The sequence below is a fragment of the Urocampus carinirostris genome, chromosome 2 (assembly GCF_059441175.1).
Source record: "Urocampus carinirostris isolate Australia breed hairy pipefish chromosome 2, RoL_Ucar_1.0, whole genome shotgun sequence".
NCBI classification, from domain to species: domain Eukaryota; kingdom Metazoa; phylum Chordata; class Actinopteri; order Syngnathiformes; family Syngnathidae; genus Urocampus; species Urocampus carinirostris.
Window position 1 is genome coordinate 9,421,889 of NC_142350.1, and position 20,910 is coordinate 9,442,798.

General features: G+C 39.6%; 1 protein-coding gene and 1 long non-coding RNA gene across 2 annotated transcripts; one reads left to right on the forward strand and one right to left on the reverse strand.

Moving 5' to 3' along the window:
* The first annotated feature begins 537 nt into the window (after nucleotides 1–537).
* Nucleotides 538–1,928, forward strand: LOC148370976 (uncharacterized). The gene is made up of 2 exons (XR_015849740.1): nucleotides 538–719; nucleotides 1,696–1,928. It is a non-coding gene; the product is annotated as an uncharacterized LOC148370976 (long non-coding RNA).
* On the reverse strand, nucleotides 1,835–20,494 carry fam91a1 (family with sequence similarity 91 member A1). The gene is made up of 23 exons (XM_088328806.1): nucleotides 20,179–20,494; nucleotides 18,101–18,185; nucleotides 17,874–18,025; nucleotides 17,611–17,668; nucleotides 17,435–17,502; nucleotides 15,262–15,375; nucleotides 15,105–15,195; nucleotides 14,956–15,018; nucleotides 14,780–14,886; nucleotides 14,678–14,716; nucleotides 14,507–14,619; nucleotides 14,333–14,442; nucleotides 14,068–14,267; nucleotides 13,862–13,991; nucleotides 12,783–12,931; nucleotides 12,382–12,516; nucleotides 8,647–8,760; nucleotides 8,502–8,574; nucleotides 8,286–8,432; nucleotides 7,505–7,606; nucleotides 7,317–7,440; nucleotides 7,170–7,239; nucleotides 1,835–4,266 (listed from the first exon to the last, which is right to left on the reverse strand). The coding sequence occupies exons 1-23, from the start codon at nucleotides 20,248–20,250 to the stop codon at nucleotides 4,081–4,083; spliced, it is 2,502 nt and encodes an 833-aa protein (XP_088184932.1). The 5' UTR covers nucleotides 20,251–20,494; the 3' UTR covers nucleotides 1,835–4,080.
* Nucleotides 20,495–20,910: the final 416 nt, after the last annotated feature.

Genomic DNA, 20,910 nt, shown 5'->3' on the forward strand with positions numbered 1-20,910 from the left:
AATAAGTTGTTGTATGTCAAATAATTTAAAATTATCTGAGCAGTATTTGAATAGAGAAAGACAGACAGGTATAGTTGTGATATAGAAAATTGTAATATTGATTACACCTCACCAACAACATATTTATCGTACACTAAGTGCAACAATATAAACAGTAAACAATATAGTGAAACGACATCCATCCATTTTCTGCGCCGCTTATCCTCAGTAGGGTCGCAGGGAATGAAAAAACAATCAGCAGTAGAAAAATAAAAAGGGGGGGTGGAAAAAAACAATAACAAGACAAAAGAGAGATACAAGAAAAAACGATCTTTATTTTTTTAATATAAACACATTACCACTTAAAAACACAGAAAATAAAATGAAACTATAAATGTACAAAAAAGCTAAATACTAAACAATTCTAACCCTTTTTTAATACTAAACCAATTTAAAGTCAACAACATAAAATTCACTAACATTTCATATTGGAGGGAACCCACTGTTGATTGGTGGGGAGCAGGATGCCCTTGTTCATAGACATTTCAGTCGCGAAAGACATGAGTTGGTTGCGACGAAGTCCTCAATTACCTTTTCTCTTGGATGCATTAGTAAACACTGTATTCGTAATCACTAACTACCGTATATGGTAGTCGCTATTTTAAATGGTGACATGATCTGAAAAGTCGTGAAGTAAACAACTCTGGGCAGAGCGGAAAACTTCACCGCTGGCAAACAAGGTGAGACCTATTTACTCACAGTAAGACAGACTATGTAGAGTAAAAACAAAGAATTTGTGTAAACAAGTTTATTTTTTTGCAGAATAAACAACACAATTCCTTTTGAGTTCTTTCCCCACTGCAGTGTTGCTTTCATAGCAGTAGATTTATATATTATTCCTTACAAAAATAAAAAGTACACAATTTAAAATCATCCAAAAAAAAGTATTAAATATGGGGAAAAGACACAAGTTGACAGGTATACAATATGAAATATATTGTTGCTATGATGTTAAAAAAAAAAAAACGTCAGAATTTTTTTTTCATTCCCCTGAAAACACAACAGCGTTTTTTTTTTTTGGTGTACTTTTGATTTCTTTCTAACATCTTAGATAGATAGATAGATAGATAGATAGATAGATACTTTATTAATCCCCGAAGGGAAATTCACAATCTTGCAGTATTTGGCAGTGTTTTGGATTTTATTTTTTCCCACACACATTTCACAATTTTTAAATACAATAGACGATTGTAAATTATCCTTAGTCTAAAAGTGTAAGAAAATTAGAGCAGTATTATTGTTCTTTTTAAGTAGTCTAGTTATGTATAAAACCTTTTTACAGCCCAATGAGCTAATCAATATTGGGGAGGAGAGGACATGCTAGCTACCGCTAGTTGCTATCAAGCTTAAACAACACATGGGATATATTAGCGGCCTTCTTGTAGCTGCTTACGAGTAGATCCTTCTATCCTAGTTCTAGAGCAGGGTTTCCAGAGATGTTTTAGTGGTTGACTAAGCCTATTTGAACATATACTACTAAAACTCACAACATTGGTAAAATGTGAGATGCTACCTTGAAGCTAACAGAACTATAACTGAGACGATCAGTTAGCATTTAGCTTTGATCACTCAGATATACCATTAAACAGCACACTATACTTCACAATATTAAGTGCTAACATAAAGCTAGCTTCATCATCTCTCCTTGTTTTTAAGGTAAACAAGTGCAGTCTTCCCCGGCAGATGGAAGCCTCCGATTGTGACCGACAGTATGCCACACCATCTGCTCTTCTCCAAATGTTAAAGTCATGTTAGCTCTAAAATGCAAAGTCAGGAATAAGATTGAAATACAGTCTTGGTCATCAAAAAAAAGTTTATTCCTTTATATATATATTTCCTTATTTTTTATACATCTGTGAAATTACAACATGAACAAAACGCATAAGGAATGTCATTCTTACTTTCTTTTTCATTGTAATTATTCAACCATTTAAACAACAAAGATGTCCCCAAAAAGAGACCGTTATACAAAACTAACACGTCTGTAAACACAGGTGGGTATCGGCCTCATGGCGACTGGGGGAGGGCGGGGCTTTTATTTTTGTGCGCCAGGCCAACACACACCGGGTGAACAATGCGCATACTCACACAGTTACACAGTTATCATGCTTGAAAAAGACCATCTCAGTTTTGTTTTTTTTACTTACTTAAGGGTGGACAGTAATTTTGATAATGCTAAAGAAACTGATCCTGATGAGTTGCTTGCGAGTGGCAAAACCCATGCCACAGTTAGCACTTGAGATTGAGTGCTAGCTGGCAGCACAGCTGGGCTACCATTGAGACAAGATGCTAGAGAGCAACTTTTCTGGCCAACCTCACAGAGAAGAAACTTCAGCCAACGAGCCTAAAGACAAGCAATGGGTCGGTTCCTGGCGCTGGAGATGAATCACTTGCTAGCTAGAATTGCTGGCTATCATCTAGAAGAGATGTAAGGGTGAAACTTTTCTGGTAAAATTCACAGAGATGCTTCAGAAAAGCATGCCCAAAAAACATGCATTGAGTCACTTACTAGGGCAGGAGATGAGCTGCTTTATAGCTAACTAAGATGGGTATAATCTAGAAAAGATGCTAGGGAGCAGATTTTCTGATGAACCTCCCGGGGAGAAGCTTCGGTCAAGCGAGGCAAAGACATGCGATGGATCGCTTACTAGCACAGGAGATTAACTGCTAGCTAGCTATCCAGCCCAGCTATCAATCAACTTTTCTAGTGAACCTCACAGAGAAGATGCTCTGACAAGCTAGGTAAAAGACATGGTATATGTTGGTTACTACTGTTTTAGTTGAACTGCACAGCTGGGTTCCATATAGAATAGATGCTAAAGAGAAACATTTCCTGTGAACTTCACAGAGAGGCTTCAGCCAGTCGAGTCGAAAGACATGCAGCAAGTCAGTTACTAGCGCTTGAGATAAACTGCTAGCTATCTAACACAGCTGGGTGCCATCTAGAAAAGATGCAAAGGAGCAACTTTTCTGGTGAACCTCACAAAGAAGAAACTTCAAAAAGGCAAGAAAGACGTGCAATGGGTCAGTTACCAGCGCTGGACAAGATTACGAAGACATGCTAGCATGTGGCTTCATGATAAAGAAAATATACTAGCCAGACCAGACAGGCTATTAGCTAGCGGCTTCTAGAACATAAGACCTCCCAACCACAAGTCAGACCTCATCAAGAAAATGCTTCATTTAGCTTCCTGATACAGAAGAAATACTAGATGGCTAATAAAACCATCAATTAGTGGCAATAAGCGGCCAGCTACCAGAGCTGGACAGAAAAGGGATAGTTGAAGCTTGTCAATTGCTAACAATTCAGGTGATAGGCTAGTCTTCAGCTGCCAGAGTTGGACCCAATCAAAAAAAGATGCTAGCGCATGGCTACTGGGTTTGGGAAGAGGCCATGGCACACCACTATGTACTCTTCAAAAGAAGCTGTTGGCACAAATTAATCCAAATCGGAAAAATAATTAGGTCCATAATGGACTCCTCCAGAACTTCCACGGTCGGACTTCGTGTCGAGGTCAGGACCTCCTGTTCCTGATCTTTCCTATCAGTTTCACTCAGGTAAGTCGGAATGTGACTTTTGTGATAAGGCAAAGAAAAGAAGTGTAAAAAAAGTTTAAAAAACACACTCACACACCAAATAAAGTCTTTTGATTAAAATAAGTAAAGTCTTTGGTGATCAAAACAGAAGAGGGGTGGGGAACAAAAACACTTTTGATCCACAGTAAGTACTGCACAGTGCAAACAATTAACACCTTCCCTAGAGAGAAATGATTTTCATGCATTGGACATCTAAACATGAGACTAAACTTGGCCCTGGGAAGGTGGTGGGGGGTTGGGGGGGGGTTGACTTTGAGACACCAATACCACATGAATGGGGGTACTATTAAACACCAACTGCAACGAAGTGGAGGGCGATCTAAGTGAGTCATCCAACCAATTGGGGGCGCTAGGTCTCGTGTTTGGTCCGGATCCCGAAGCTAAAAAGTTGTTCCATGCCAGGATGCAAAACCGAGGGTGGCTGAAGGTGTGGGAAGGGGTTTTCTACGTACACTGCTCCCGCTGGAGGGTGGTTATGTCGAGAGGAGGCGGGGCCCGCCCGCTCCACTCCCGAAGTTGCCCATCCTTGTAGAGGAGATTGAGGGCTGGTAGGGGGACGCCCAACTCAGCTGGGGGCTGACTGAGAGGATTAGTTACCCCGCTGTCTGGCTCGCAGGGCAGCCCTCCGTCCTATCCGCAACAAAGAAACAACAATATGTGTAAGTAGGGTTTTGACATCAATCACGATTGAGGTATGTTGTGTGTTTACACTGAATCGGAACCAGGAGCCAAGTATAACGTTTCACATTTCTGCTTTCTGCACGTAAAAAAAAACTCCAACCATTATAAAAAACGATGGGCATAAGAAGTTTTTACTGTGATCCCGATTGGATGTAAATTGTGTTGAAGTTAAATTACTTCATGTCAGAAAATAACCTCTTTGAAACTGTCCAGTCAGCATTTAGGGCAAATCACTCTACTGAGACAGCCCTGGCTAAAGTAACCAATGATCTCCTTTTAGCAATAGATTCCGGTGCCTCATCAATGTTACTGCTGCTGGATCTCAGTGCTGCTTTAGATACTGTCGACCACAACATATTACTTGTTCGTCTGGAATGCATTGGTATCTCAGGAACTGTACTCTCATGGTTTATGTCCTACCTGTCAGACAGGATGCAATGTGTTAACTATGGCAATCTGACCTCTAAACAATCTGATGTCCCTTGTGGTGTTCCACAGGGCTCTATACTTGGCCTCCCTTCTTTTTAGTATTTATATGATCCCGCTTGGTGACATTATCCACAAGTATAATATTAGTTTCCATTGCTATGCAGATGACACTCAACTGTATGTGCCACTGGAGACAACTGTGGACAGTTAAGTTGTAGAAATCTGGAGGCTTGCCTAATTGAGATTCAAAGATGGATGTCACTTATTTTTTTGCACCTCAACCCAGAAAAAACTGAAATGTTGATTATTGGTCCAGCTCACTGTCGTGAGTTGTTTTCAAACACTACCCTGAACCTAGACAAATGTAATATCACCCATAGTGACTCGGTCAAAAATGTAGGTGTTATATTTGATCCTAATCTGTCGTTTCAGTCACACATAAAAAATATTACTAGAATAGCTTCCTACCACCTCCGTAATATTCCGAAGATTCGCAGAGGTTTTAATTCATGCGTTTACTACTTCTCGGCTTGATTACTGTAATGTATTGCTTTCTGGTCTCCCGATGTCTAGCATCAAAAGTTTGAGGCTGGTTCCGAATGCAGCAGCTAGACTTTTGACTAAGACCAAAAAGCTTAAGCATATTACTCCTGTGTTGGCCAAATTGCACTGGCTCCCAGTCCACTTACGATGTGACTTTAAGGTTCTCTTATTAACATATAAATGTTTGCATGGACTTGCACCCTCTTAACTCTCTGATTTGATTCCCCCTATGTTCCTGCACGGAGTCTGCGCTCGGAAAATGCCGGTCTACTGGTGACTCTGAGAGCCAAGAAGTCTGCAGGCTTGAGAGCGTTCTCCATCAGGGCCCCGGTGCTATGGAATGCCCTGCCTCCGGAGATATAATCTGGAACCTCAATGGAAGTTTTTAAATCAAGGCTTAAGACACACTTCTATTCCAAAGCTTATGATTGATGCCCACCTCATATTTTGTATTGTCCTGTATTTTTCCGACTGCCTGCCTAGTGGTGATACGAAGGAGAAGGACGATTGGAGATGAGTCAGCGGACCAGCGTTTGACCTGAAGCATGTGAACGCCTGCATGGACCAGCTGGCAGAGATGGGAAGCTGAGTCGTGGCCGTCATAGACTTTCTGGACTAGTTTACAGGCTGGGGGCGTCGCTGCTGTCATGTACTTTCCAGACAAATTTTCAACGTGTTACCTAGTGTTTACTATGTTTGTGTACTGTAATGATAAATCTAATTCACCCTGGTCATCCTGTAAACACTAGAGTATGTCACTCAGCTTTACCGAAAACTTCAGTGTTTACAGTGACAGTTGGTGCCCCCTTCTAACCGCACCGGGTGAAACACATACATTGTAACAACGTGCACACGTGCCTCTTTTTTTGCTTATGATATCGAGGAACGGGGTAAGAAATCCTATTCATAATTCTTTTCTTTATCCTTTTTTTATTTTTACACTTTCATGTTAGCGTAATCTTTCGTACGGAAGATTACGATAACGCGAACGTACGATTAGCCTGGGTTAGCTTTATGATTCGAGGTAAACATTCAGGGTGTTGGAACTGAGCCCAAAATTCAGGGTGTTGGAACGGAGCCCCCTTTCCAATGAAGCGCTTAGCCACTTGTGGTGCTAAATGACTTGTAAACGACCTGATTTTTTATTTTTAAACGTTCATGTTAGCGTAATCTTTCGTACGGACGATTACGATAACGCGAACATATGATTAGCATGTGTTAGCTTTATGATCACGTTGATCATTCATGCTAAACATTCAAGGTGTTGGAACGGATTAAAACAATTTTACATTATTTTTAATGGGAAAATTGATCTTCGGTGATCGACCAAATCGGTTCTTAACCAGGCTTCTGGAACGGATTATGGTCGAGAACCGAGGTTCCACTGTATTCAAAAAAGAAGATTTGTAAACAGGGCTTTGACACCAATCCTGATTGAATCTAGTGTATTCACAAAAATCTGAATGGAGAGCTAAGCACAAAGATTTACTTTTCTGCTGTTTACCATTTTTTTGAAGCATAAAAAAGACGTGTTTACAGGATCCCGATTGGATCTACATTGTGTGTTAATAGTAATTCAGAACGGAGAGCTATGAATAGTGTTTCATGTCTCTGCTGTTTTCTACTTTTTCCAAGTGCTTTAAAAACAAATGTGTATAGAGTGTTATATCACCAATCCTGATTGAATCTAGATTGTGTATTTGCACAGAATCAGAATGGAGAGCTAAGAACAACATTTCACATTTCTGCTGTTTGCCATTTTTGTCAGACATTTAAAACAAAAGAAAAGACAAAAAGATGTCTATGCAAGGTTTTTTGGATCTAAATTTGTTTGTTTACACTGAATCTGAACTTTCACATTTCTGGCTGAGATCCCATACCTGAAAGGACTGAACGAAGCTGAGCACTCTGAGGGACAGCTTCCGGCTAGAGTGAAGCAATTCTTGCAGGCTATGGAACGAAAACAATAGAAGTAAGAGCCGTACCACCAACAACAAATCTGAATAAACAACCAGGCGATCCTTCACCTCTCGTTGCCACACAGCTTATGTGCGGCGATCTTGCTGCACACTTTACGGTTGAGCTCTGAGCTGAAGAGCGGCATGCCGAAGCACAGCTCCATGGGAACCCACTCGTCCTCACAGGAAAGAGCTTAGCGAAACAAACAAAGATGTGAATGTAAAAAGATTTCAGGTCACCTGCGCGGTTTACGTACTGTCAGTCTTTCCCCGTCCATCACCGTTGTTCTCTTCCGAAACCAGTTCAAAGGACTCGGTGCTGCCGTTGGTGTCCAGACCACCTCCAAGGTGAGTGTCTCCTGAAAGAACGAGAAGAAACACTTGAATATACACATGGATGAACAGTTCCAAAAGTAAAAACAGTCTGAACCAGAACTGGGTGGAAATTAGTGTCTCTCCAGTAGTCACAATCTGTCAATTTGGCTTCCAAGTTTAATGTAAACACAAAATTAGTACAACAACCAGGTCGAAATTGGTTTCTGGCCTAATAGCCCCAATTTGTTAAATGTGAGTTCCAAGTTAAGTTTAAATACACGATGTGGACAAAAAGTGGATTAAAATTTACAACTCACTTGTACCCATAATGTCAAATTTGGTTCCAAATTTAATGTAAACGTAAATCAGTACCACTAACAGGGTAAAACTGGTAGTCACAATTTGTTGAATCTGGGTTCCAAGTTCAATGTAAATACATGATCTGGACCACAACCAGATTTAAATCAGTACCTCACTAATACTCACAGTATGTCAAGTTCAATGTGAAAAAAACAATCAGTACCACAGCCAGGTTAAAATCGGTTTCAGGCAACGTAATCACAATTTGTTGAGTATGGGTTCCAAATTAAATGTAAATACAAAACCAGGTTAAAATCGGAGCCTGGCCCAGTCACAATTTGTGTCCAATATCCACAAACAATCTGGATCAAATACTTTAAGTACATGTTCGATTGAATTAAATTTGTATTTTTTCCACCTCACCCCTGCATTCTATGGTGTCACTGGGTCGGCGCCGGTGCCGGTTGTTGGCATTGAGCATGGTGATGTAGCCGCACTGATGCTCCAGGTCGACATGCTCTCGCAGTTTGCATATGGCCTTGTGCACGCACATGTGGGAGTAGGAGAACTCTTAAAAACAAAAACAACACCCAACATTAGCCGAAAAATGAGAGGATCGATAAATTGCGTTTGACAGACCTCCCTTGAGCTCCTCCTTGTCAAAAGGGAAAGGGATGTGCACCGTTTCGCCATGTCCGTGCATGCCGTGACCCTTCACAATTTTTTTAAACGTGAACTACTTTGAAGTGGTTCATTTTTTGACAGGTTTTATTTTCCTTCTTACCTGGATTAAAACGGCCGAGTGCGTTAGAGCGTCGTTGAGCATGGCCAGCACGTTGGACGTCGGGACCACACCAGGATCGTGGCCCCACGATGTGATCAGCAAACGGTCGTAAACCTGGCAACCCGAGAAAGTCCCAGATGGTGTAATAATAGTCTGAAGTTCACAATAGTCTGGTCTGTGCAGCCCTTTGAGACTCCTTCTGATTAAGGGTGTCACAAATAAACATGTCTTGACTTAACATTTAAGGGATAGTGTGTAGTTTTTCACCACTGTATTGTGTAGTGGAACAGAAATTGAGAGCTAAAAGCACAAAGAAAAAAACACTATGGAGATTCAAAGCGGCCAAAATCCACCTTTTTTCTTTAATTTTTGGTGAGGTTTTGGGTTTTTGAGGTTACCGTCAGGAGTAAGATGACGGACAATTATGTCATCTCCCTCTAGGTCACAGGTGTCAAACAGGCGGCCCGCGGGCCAGATCAGGCCCGGTAAGGGATTGAATCCGGCCCGCGAGACAACACTCAGAGAAGCGCAAGAGAAAAACAAGCTGTCGACTTGATGTTGCCAAAGCCAGGTGCCTCTCACAGAGACACTGTACTTGTATTTATTTATTTTTCTCTCTCTTTCTTTTCCACCCCTTTTCTCCCACTCTGTCTCTGTCTCTTTCACTCTCCGTGTCTCTCTTTTTCTCTTCCTTTGTTGCTCTTTGTCTCTTTCTCTCTCTCTGTCTTTTAACCTCTTTTGCTCCAACTTCCTTTTCTCTCTTTTCTCTTTCTTTCTTCATACCCTTCGCGCTTTCTTTTCTATTTTCTCTCCTTCTGTCTTTCTATTTCTCTTTGAATTTCTTTCTTCCTCTCCCTTTCTTTCCCCCCTCTCTCACGACTTTGTATCTTTTGTTTCTGACGCTCTCTCCCTCTCTCTTGCTTTCTTTCTCCCGCCCTACCTTTTCCCTCCCTCTTTCTCTTATTTCTTTATCTCACGTTTTCTTTCTCTTTAATCTACTAGTCCAGCCCCCGACAAAATGTTTGTTCTAATGTGTGGCCCCAGAGTTAAAATGAGTTTGACACCCCTGCTCTAAGTGATGCTCAGGTTATGTAAAATAAAAAGTTTCTCGACCTATTACAAATAAAACAATGCATGTTTACATGATACCTGTAGTTCACGCGTTTCTTCTTATTGATTAAATTACTGTTGGCTTTTTTTTTGAATGGGAGTTTTTTTTTTTTTTTATAACTAAGTAGGCACTAGATAATACACACCGTTCATTTGAAAATAAATAAATAAGGTCTAAATATAGTATAGCACAAACGGGATAAACAGCTGTACAGTGGAACCTCGGTTTTCGAACGCCTCTCAGTTCGAACAAATCGGTTCTTGACCAAAAATTTCGAGAAATTCTCGCTTCGCTTTTCGTTCAAAAAATCGGAGTTCGAACGCCGGTACGCTAGGGGCGATGCTGAGCGGCGTACGGGTAGATTGCCCCCACCCCTCGTGAAGAACTGTTGTCACGGCAACGTGCACTCCTTTTCTGTTTTCGTTTTTCAAAAGCGGTGAAGGGAGTGTTTTAACCCCTAATTATGCCTCGGAAGAAGGTTGGTGCATGCAGCAAAGTTGCTACAGGTGAAAAAAAGGAGTAGTGCGTACAACTATTGCATTTAAGAAAGAAATAATAGCAAAATATGAAGAAGGTGTGCGAGTTTCCCTTCTTTCGGGAATACAGCATGGCTTCTGCCGGCCGGTAAGAAATCCTATTCATAAATCTTTTCTTTATCCTTTAACTGCTCACCACTTGTTGTGGAGACCCGGGTGCTAAATGACGTGTAAATGACCTGATTTTTTTATTTCTACACGTTCATGTTAGCGTAATTTTTCGTACGGGAGATTACGCTAACGCGAACGTACGATTAGCCTGGGTTAGCTTTACGTTAAATATTCAAGATAAACATTCAGGGTGTTGGAACGGATTAAAACAATTTTACATTACTTTTAATGGGAAAAAACGGCTTCGGTGATCGTACAAATCGGTTTTCGTACAAAGAAATGGAACGGATTATGGTCGAGAACCGAGGTTCCACTGTAATGTGATACACAGAGAATAAGTTAACAAAACGGGTGGGAGAACTAGGACTTGCAGACCACACACATCCCGTCATTTTTTTTAAATTCCAGCCCACCAAAACAAATAAAAGAAAAATAATTACCCACAAAAAAAAAACAATTTGTTGGTGTTGTTTTGATAACACTTTTGTCCTCAGTGGACCTTTCTTGTACGAAAATATATTTTTCATATAGCATTGATAAAGCAGTGTTATTGTCATACGGCTTTGTATATTTTGATTTAGCTATTTTATTTAATCATTTATTTCATTTCTCAACATATTTATCGAATGTCAGACCAAAAATCAGTTGAATTTTTGAGTTTTTAATGAATATTGTATAATGTAGTGCTTAAAAACAGGTGTAAAATATTAGTTTCTTTAGTTCTTTGTCTTTCAAAACCACTTTAATGATATGGTCTGATGATAAAAACATATTAAAAATATTTAACATGCATGTGTACTTATAATTAAAGGCATAGTACAAAATGTGATATTTTCTTTCCCTGAGCATGGCCAAGTACAGTGGAACCTCGGTTCTCGACCATAATCCGTTCCAGAACCCTGTACGAAAACCGATTTGTTTGATCACCGAAATCATTTTTCCCATTAAAAATAATGTAAATTGTTTTAATCCGTTCCAACACCCTAAATGCTTACCTTGAATGTTAAACGTAAACATAAAGCTAACCCAGGCTAATCGTACGTTCGCGTTATCGTAATCTTCCGTACGAAAGATTACGCAAACATGAACGTGTAAAAATTAAAAAATCAGGTCGTTTACAAGTCATTTAGCACCCAGGTCTCCACAACAAGTGGTGAGCGGTTCATTGGAAAAGGGGCTCCGTTCCAACACCCTGAATGTTGGGCTCCGTTCCAACACCCTGAATGTACCTTGAATGTTTAACGTAAAGCTAATCCAGGCTAATCGTACGTTCGCGTTATCGTAATCTTCCATACGAAAGATTACGCTAACGTGAACGTGTAAAAATTAAAAAGAAGGATAAAGAAAAGAATTATGAATAGGATTTCTTACCTTTGTGGTGGTAAGCAGAAGGCGCAGGCAAGATCAGACACTCGCACACCTTCATATTTTGCTATTGTTTCTTACTTAAATGCAATAGTTGTACGCACTATTTTTCGTTTTTCACCTGTAGCAACTTTGCTGCTTGCATTGACTTTCTTCGGAGGCATAATTAGGGGCTAAAACACTTCGTACACCTATATTAAAAGCGAAAGCAAAACGAAGCACGTCCGCACGCGATAACAGTTGGTCACGAAAAGAGCGATCTACACCCGTACGCTGCGATTTTTTTGACCGAACAGCGAACCAAGTATTTCTCGAAATTTTTGGTCGGACTCTGATTTGTTCAAACTGAGAGGCGTTCGAAAACCGAGGTTCCACTGTATCAGCAATTAAAAATCCAATGAATCAATCTTTTTTTTCCTGCCCCTTCTGCCAAATTTATGAGCCCACTACATTAACAGTATGTGGCCTTTTAATCCATACGACCCGACCTAATAAAAACTTAAGCATCTTTCCCCTCCCCTCTTTGGTCTCCCTCTTCACCCCTTATCTCCAGTCACAGCGCCTCCCCTCACATTCCCAGGATACTTGAGGAATTCCCATGAAAGATTTCACCTGGAAGATGTCAGGCAGCTTGCGCAGTCTGGAGCCTTTGGAAAGCAGCAGCGAAGGCGGGCCCTGCCCGGTCATGTGGTACAGGTAGAGCTTGAACCAGATGGAGCTCACCTCAGGGATGGCGGGTCCGATGTGCTGTGTACCAAAACAAATAAACAAACAAAGTGCACAGAGACCATTCAAGATCTGCAAAATTTGGGACACCAAAAGAACACATACTTAAATGTGGATATGATAATGTTTTTTTTTCTAATTTTGACCCAAGTCACTTTTTCCTCACGCCCTTTCTCTGTGCCTCATTATGTCTAATCACGCGTGTTTGACAATGAGCATGCTTTTTCCATGTGTTGTATTACAGATTTTTAAATTTAGATTTTTTTGGGGGGATGAAAATGGTCTACCTGAGGCGTGCAGCTGCTGATGGGTCTAATCTCATTGCTGAGCGGCGCCATAGAGACAAGCAGTTTGTAGTTCTTGTTGAGGACACGACTGCAGGTGGCCTGGTCCAGACCCAAGAGGCTCTCGCACCGCAGCATGTCCAGAGGGAAACCTAGCGGTGGATTCACACTTGTCAACAGTAGACAAAGCTCTTTTATGCCGAAGAGTGATCGCGAGCGACAGGCCAAAAACATACAGCATGCACAAGTAAGAGGGTAGCAACATGCCAACAACTTGCGGGCTTTCACTAGCTCTTGAATAAGACGTTTTTCTTAAAGTTTTTTAACGGCATACATTCTTAATATGTCTCTTTTTGCTGTATTAAATCATGGATGGATTATAAACATGGGTGTTTACCATATTTAAATATTAAAGGACTGAAATATATATGTGTTATTTCCTAACAACTGAAAAAAAAGCTCGCAATTTCTGTCCTAATAGTTCCTCGGTTTCTTTTAAATCATTTTAGTTTTGTTCTGTTAGGGTGTTCATTAGATTCTTACCATGTTAGGGAAAAGAAGATACGTTTAATAATAAAAAAAAACAATCTTAACGACATAAATGTATATGATTTTATCCATAACATCCAAACATCGACAAAGCAGACTAAGACCAAAAAAATCAATAAAATAAACGATAAAGGTGACAAACATGACAAAAGAGGAAAAAGAAAACAAAGACAAACAGAAAATTGACACGAAAAAAGGGAAAAAAAAAAAGAATTGTTGAGTTGTTTCAACCGTTGTATAAAAACACATTTTCATTTTAGGAAAGTGTTTATATTTTGCCGTCTCTAGGTTGATAACTTCTGCTTTACAATACAATTCTTGTTTAACTTTCAATTATATTTAGTTCCATAATAAACAGTACAGTAAAGTTACTGTAAAACGACAGTATTTTTTGTCGATTCACTTCCATCGTAGCACGGCCGCTATTGGGAAATGTGAAGCACACTGTAAAGCGCTTTGGTAAGTCTTGACTTGAAAAGCGCTATATAAATGCAGATCATTTCATTTCATTTCAATTATGAAAGAAAAAGTACCAATATTTGGGATATTCGGCCCCTGATCCTGAGTAAGTTCCTTGTTGTATCGTAGAAAGAGGATGGTGTTCTTCAGTGTGAGGGCGTGGTCAAAATAGCGCTGTGCTTCACCTTCTGCTGTGCTTTCCACCTACGGGACGACAAAAGAGCTTCAAGGGAATTGCCCTTTTTTGTTTGGTCTTTTGCCCCAACGTTTTTTGTTCCACCTTCTCCAGCTCAGCCAGGAAGCTGTCCAGTGTCTCATCGGACAGCTTTCCCACCTCAAACATGGTGACAGCGTGACTCTTGAGGTTAGGTGACAGGTTGCCCATCATCAGGAAGGCAGTGAGAGTTGAGTCGAAGAGGAAGGCAATCCGCTTGGTGGGGGCCACAGGGATGCTCAGGCTGCTCACGCTGCCTGTGTCAGCTACACATAAGAAAATCCATGTGAGGGAAAATAAAAGGAGTTTACGTGTTTGCCATTAAGCATACCTTGGTCCTCCAGACTGGTGGTATCAGTGTCTGTAGCCGAGGATCCTCCTTCCATGACGGGGCTGCCTTGCTCCCAGGAGAGCAGCATCTTCTGAGGGTCCATGGTGCTCCTGGTCATGTACAAAAATATTACAAAAGGAATAAAAGTCCTCCTTCATGTAAATTAAGGCATACTTTAGCCTGTTGAGGGATGGTGCATTCTTCCAAGTGGGGTGCATCTGCTCGGAGCTGATCACCTGACCTTTCTTCACGGCGAAGCCCAGACGGCAGTACATGGATACAGCGTTCTGTTCAAGAGTCAAAATTAGATGGATGCTGACACTACTTCAGTAGAAGATGGCTTACCTTCACCAAGTCCAAGTCGATCTCCAACACGTTTGCCAGCTGCAGGAGCAAACACTCATCAGAGTGAACAAATCATTTTAGGACATTGAAACGCATGCCTACCTCGGCGACGTTAGTCTGTTCATCGATCGAAACAAAAATTTTGTACAGGAGTGTCTCGAAGTAGTCGCCCTGGACGCGGTTCATAACAAAACCCTCCAGCGGGGGTACTATGGAGGAAAAGGCAATTAAAACGGCCACCTAAACTATGAAATCCGCTCGCGTTAAGCCGTGCCAACCTGAGATGCAGCTGTCATCAGATATAGGAACGTCCAAGTAAATGAAGCCCCTGTTGTATAAACCTAAACACATTAAAAAAATCTCAAAATCCTAATCTGTGTAGTAGCAAAGACAGTTTCAAACATTCTTTTTTTTTTAGTTCCCTCACTTAGCACCACGTTGTACTCCATCGAGCCAGCCAGTTGAGGCCCGGAATCGATCATCTTATCGATGGCTTTCTTCTCTGCCGAGGAACAGATCTGGGATGACACAAACATCTTGTTACACAATCTGTGCCCGGGGACCGGCAAGTTAGACTCTCTCACCCTGATATCGTCCTCGGTAATAAAGCCGGTCTGCGCCACCCACCACGGCTCCACCGAAATCTCTACTGGTTTGGAGGGGAGAAGATCCCGAGCTGATTTCCGGCGGAAGAATTTCTGAATTGGAGTTACAGGGCTTGTGTCAATTAATAGGGGCAAATTATTTTTTTCTTATTTCTGTTTTTTTACCATGCATGGACAAATCAGTATTTTGTCTTGTTAAAAAATAAAAACACAAGACTTTCTATGAATTGAATATATAATTTTACAAAAATATAAAGCATAATTGATCATTTTCTTTTTCATCTATTCTTATTTTGAGATATTTTACAATTTATAAATACATATATATATATATATATATATAAAACACGAAGGCTATAATTTAGGGACTATTGATCTAAATAGAAAATAGTATGACCATAAAGTAGTAGTTAAATAGTTGCACCTGTTTTTTTAATAAACAAACAAAAAGTAATAGCCTATATAATTGCTTGATTTTCTATGATAAATTTTTTGCTTTTGTAAGTTTCCAAGCGATTTCAGTTGTCATTTTTTCTCTTATTAACAAATAATCACCAAAATATTTGTCGTTTTGTAGTTAGTATTGAAGTTGACAGAAAATAAAAATAATTCACTTCAACAGAAACGTCAATTATAAGCTCAGGAGGTAGAGCGGTAGTCTTGGGACAAAAGAGGTCGCAGTTTCGATTCCCCGCTCTTCTGAGGTAAATGTCGAAGTGTCCTTGGGGAAGACACTCAACCCTTAATGCCTGCTATCTGCAGGTAGTCGCCTTGCATGCCCGACTCTGCTATTGGTCTGTGAGCATGTGTGTGAATGGGTTAAGTGTTAAGTGTATTGTAAAGCGCCTTGGAGGTCCTCAATGACTGGTAAAGCACTTATGGATACAACAACTAATCAATAAAATAGGTTAAAAAAGGTTAAAAAAGATTAAAATTAATTACAAGCGTTGGCAACTAATTAGATAATCGATTTGTTGTATCAAGTGATTTATGAGTTACCAAGTATACAGTATTAAATCAATGCAAATAAGAGTGTACACCATTCCATTGCAAAATTGCGTTTATAAAAAAGTTAAGTTACATTTTCAAAATCTTAAATATTGAACATTAGATCATTTAGAGAGAAAATTGGCATGAAAGTTTCAACTTTGTACTGTTTGACTGTTTATGGAACACAGTTAACAATTTTCAAGGGAACAGACAGGGCTCCAGAAGTAGAGAAAAACATCTGAAAATAATAAAGTTAATAAAAGAAAAAGAAAAAAAATAGGATAATAATGACATGTTTAACTTTCCCCTAAGGGCAGATAATTGAGGATTGAGAACGTTTCTCAACATTTTTCATGGGGGAGGCAGTGGCTCAGTAGGTAGAGCACTCGTCTTGGGATCAAGAGATCGCAGTTCAAATCCTGGCTCCTCCGTGTTACATGTCGAAGTGTCCTTGAGTAAGACACTGAACCCCTAATGCCCCCAATAAGCAGGTTAGCACCTTACATGGCTGCAGGGCCGCTATTGAAGCACATTGTAAAGCGCTTTGGGAAGTCTTGACATGAAAAGCGCTAAATGCAGATAATTTGATTTTCATTTCATATTCCAAAATGTAACTGCAAAAACAGAGTTTTTGACACAATTTTAAAAAGGTTTCTTTACATTTTTGATATAATTTTTGTGAATAAAACAAATTGACACATGCATTGAAATGTTTTTTGTTTTGTTTTGTAAGACAACTCCAAATATAATATGATCTTTGGATAAGGTGGTAGGAAAACAGTATCTTACATAGTTGGAGGTGTATAGCATACATTTCTATGTACTTTTGTTTATGGTCACTTTACAAACACTTGTATTTTTTATTGTTTCTTAATTACAGAATAAATTGTTGTTTTTCTATCTGTCCAAAACTTGGATAAAGAGGAGGAAATCAGAAATGTCTTTTAAAAATCCCCTTCATGGATTTTTGAAAAAATAATCGACCGATTCTTTGATTATGAAATTAATCGTTAGTTGCAGCCCTAAAAGCACTATATAAATGCAGTCCATTTACCATTCATAAATTTTATTGGCATTAAATTATTAAATTAGAGATACAAGGATACAGAAGGCCAAAAGTTTAAAGATCACTTATATCCAATAATATACACACATATCTGACCTTGGATGAGCGGCACTGGTTCATCAAGTCTATGTACTGGTTTCTCCCGATTCCAAGCAGTCTCAGACCTGCATGATAGTTTGTAAAGAGGGGAAAAATACCTTTCAGATCAGCACAAACGAAAGGAAGTTGGTAAGGGAAAGTCCCTTGCACATTCCAGAAAAGTGAAAACTCACAGTCAGCAGCAGTGAAGTTGGGCAATGAATCGTAACTCTTTTCACTATTCATGATATCCTGGGGGAAATAAAATTATGTTGTTTTTTTTAATGAACAAAAAGGGCATCCAACCACGGGAAAAGCACATTCTTCTGAATGAAAAGGGGTATTGTCTCCAGATATGTATTGTTCCACTTGAAAAGAAGGGAGTGTCTTTTTCCCCACGAGCGTTTACCTCATAAAATATATTTCCTGTTGTTTTCCACCCAAAGCAAACTCTTACCTCCATGATCCCGATGTAGTAGGAGAAAGGTGTGATGCGCAGCCCCTTCACCATGATGTCAGACAAGTGGTATGGGTATAACATCAAGTGCTCGCGGCTGTACTTGAGCAGTTCCTCGTAGTACTTTCGCTCGTCTTTGCGCACGTGGCGCACTATTAATGGAGATGTTTAAAAGCAAAGCAACCAAGCAAAAAAAGTTTTTTAAAAAAAGTGTCAAAAAGGCTCACCTAGGTGATTGCGGAATCGGAGCTGGTTGCGAATGCTGTAGAGGAGAACATGTTTCTCATACTCTCGCTGAGAGTTGCCTAAACTCTGCAAAAAGGGAATATTACAGAACAATCCTGATATTGCGTTTGTGGAAAAAGAATGGAACAGAAACAACTACACATCTGTATATTGCCATTGACTGTCCACTGAAAATGATGTCATGGTTTCCTGGGTCTCGGGTTAAAAGATACTATCAAAGCTTAATATTTTTAATATTTCGCTGCTTAATTTGTATACTCTACTAACACAATATTGGTCACAATACCATGTTTAAAATACTAGAAATTCATATTACCTATTATGCTTAATATATTTTCAGGATTGACTTCTGATGCATTCTAAAACATGCGCTCAGAGCATTTTTTAGCGATGTCCTCCATGGTGGTGGTGGTGGTGGGGAATCAGCCAAATAAACTTGACCGGAGTTTTTGGTTAGAAATCAAAATGAGTGTATTAATTTAATACTTAGATCATTATCTAACTAATTGAGTTGTATTTCAAAATATGCCTCTTTTTTGGTTTAAAAAAAGAAATGACTCAATGTTAGGTAGTTTAAAATGAAATGACATACCCATGTGGGGTCATTTTTTTTTTTACAAATGACATAAAATTTAGGGGAAGATGGGAAATATCTGTTTTAAACATACTGCAAAATATTTGATCTTGATTACAATTTGATCCGATTATTATTTAAAATAAAATAAACCTATTTGGGGGTGTTTGTGTACTCTAAAACAACCAGATAATTTTACAAATGACCCGGCTCTTGACAGGCGGCAGATAGGAGAACCTTACAGAGAGATATCAACAGTGCCCAGAAAATCACTGACAGCTCTCTGCTCAGTCTGGAGGAAAATGCTAGAGGTCGCTACTGCAGCACAGGCGACAACATTATCAAGGACTCCTCTCACCCTGTCCACAGCCTCTCACTTGCTGCCCTCTGGCAGACCCCACAGATGCCTTAAAAGAAGGACTAACAGGATCAGAGACAAGTTCTTTTACAGAGCTATCACCACCCTAAACAAGCACACAAGACTGAAATAAAATAGATATTTTCTATGTATTGAAAAGTTACAATCTTTTTTTTTTTTTACTCTGACTTTTGTTACTACTTATGCCATTGTATTGTTTTCTGATTTACATGCAATTTAGCCCAGTCAATTAATATCTATCATAATAATCTTGTTTAATAATCTTATTTCTATGTTTTAAGTCTTTGACTAAATGATTATCCCTGAGCGCCACCTCTAATCTCAATGTAAACAGTGTACATTACTTTTCTATTTAGGTTATTTCTTGAACCAACTGTTTTTAGAGAGTAACCTTTTTGTAGTTCATTATAAATACATGTTAAGTCAAGTCTAGTCATGCTTATTTGTATAGCCCTTAATCACAAGGAGTCTCAAAGGGGTGCACCGACCACAGATTATTATTACACCATCCCCTGATCTAAAACCTACATAACGGCAAGAAAAAAATCAAAAACCTCGACATGAGAAAAATGAAGAAACCTTGAGAAGGGACAACACATGAGGTAATCCCCCTTCCAGGATGACCAGGCTGCAATGGATGTTGCAATAAGAAATAATACACAGATATTGTCAACATGAAATATATGTTATTCATGTGCTATAGAATAGAAGTGTGTTTTAAGCCTAGATTTTAACAGTTCCACAGATCCGTCCATTCATTCATTCTCTGCACTTAAAAAATCCCACGAACCAAAAACTGGAGAAACACTGTTCAGGATAAGAAATACAGTGCAATAATCAACATGTTTTAGGACCATTGTCAAAGCAGCCCCCACGCACAAATCAAATCGAAATGTATTTGATACATGCAAACAAAGTTTTTTTCCCGTTTTAGATCTTTTTTTAAAAAGCAGCAGCTGTGCTGTCACATGATGTTGATCGTGGCTTCTTTCTCTGGGTGACATTGACAGCTTCACGCCCCCCTGCCCCTCACAATCACGGTCTCCCCTCAAGAGTGATTGCCATGAAGGATATTTTTACCCCAATATTTCACTTAATCAACGTACCTGTTTAACATTAGCCGGGAGCTTACTCCACGGATAATTCTGCCTGATGTGGAATTCCACGTCCGTGTTCATCTCAAGCTAGCTAGTTAGCTAGCTAGCTGGCTGGCTAGAAGCCCCTAAGACAATGATACGCTGGTCCACGGTGACCGCCGGTGACGCTGCTACACACTTGTCGAAGGCTCCGCTTTCGCTTCCAGGCCGGTATCCCTGAACCAAACAAAGCGACACCCTTTTTGGAAGTGTAACACCGTTGTCTTATTTTCCTATCTTTTGGTAACAGAATGTCCACTTCCTTGTTGTAGTTCTAACAACAGGACTCACGTCAATCACGTGGTCAACTACCTCACTTCCGGTCTTCAATATAAGCGACATAAGACGTTAACAATTGTTACCATTTTTCAGAACCAAAATGTACATATTGTATTTTCTGGTAATATAAAACCCCACAACTAAAGAAAAATCAATTTTAGAACTGTACCATTATTTGTGTTATGTTTTGCCAACTATTTTAATCATTTTTCTCAGTGGAATAAAGATCTATCTATCGACCCTGGTCATATCCCTCGAGAGGGGTGACCAACAGCAAGACAAACACATACACAAAAACAAAGAAAAGAAAAAAGGAAAAGGTAGTAAAAAAGTTGACCATGGCCAACCAGAATGCCCAAACACCCAAACAAGTTAACCACCTTGGCAACCAAGTTTGTCATGCTTTCGTCCCTTCAGACAAAA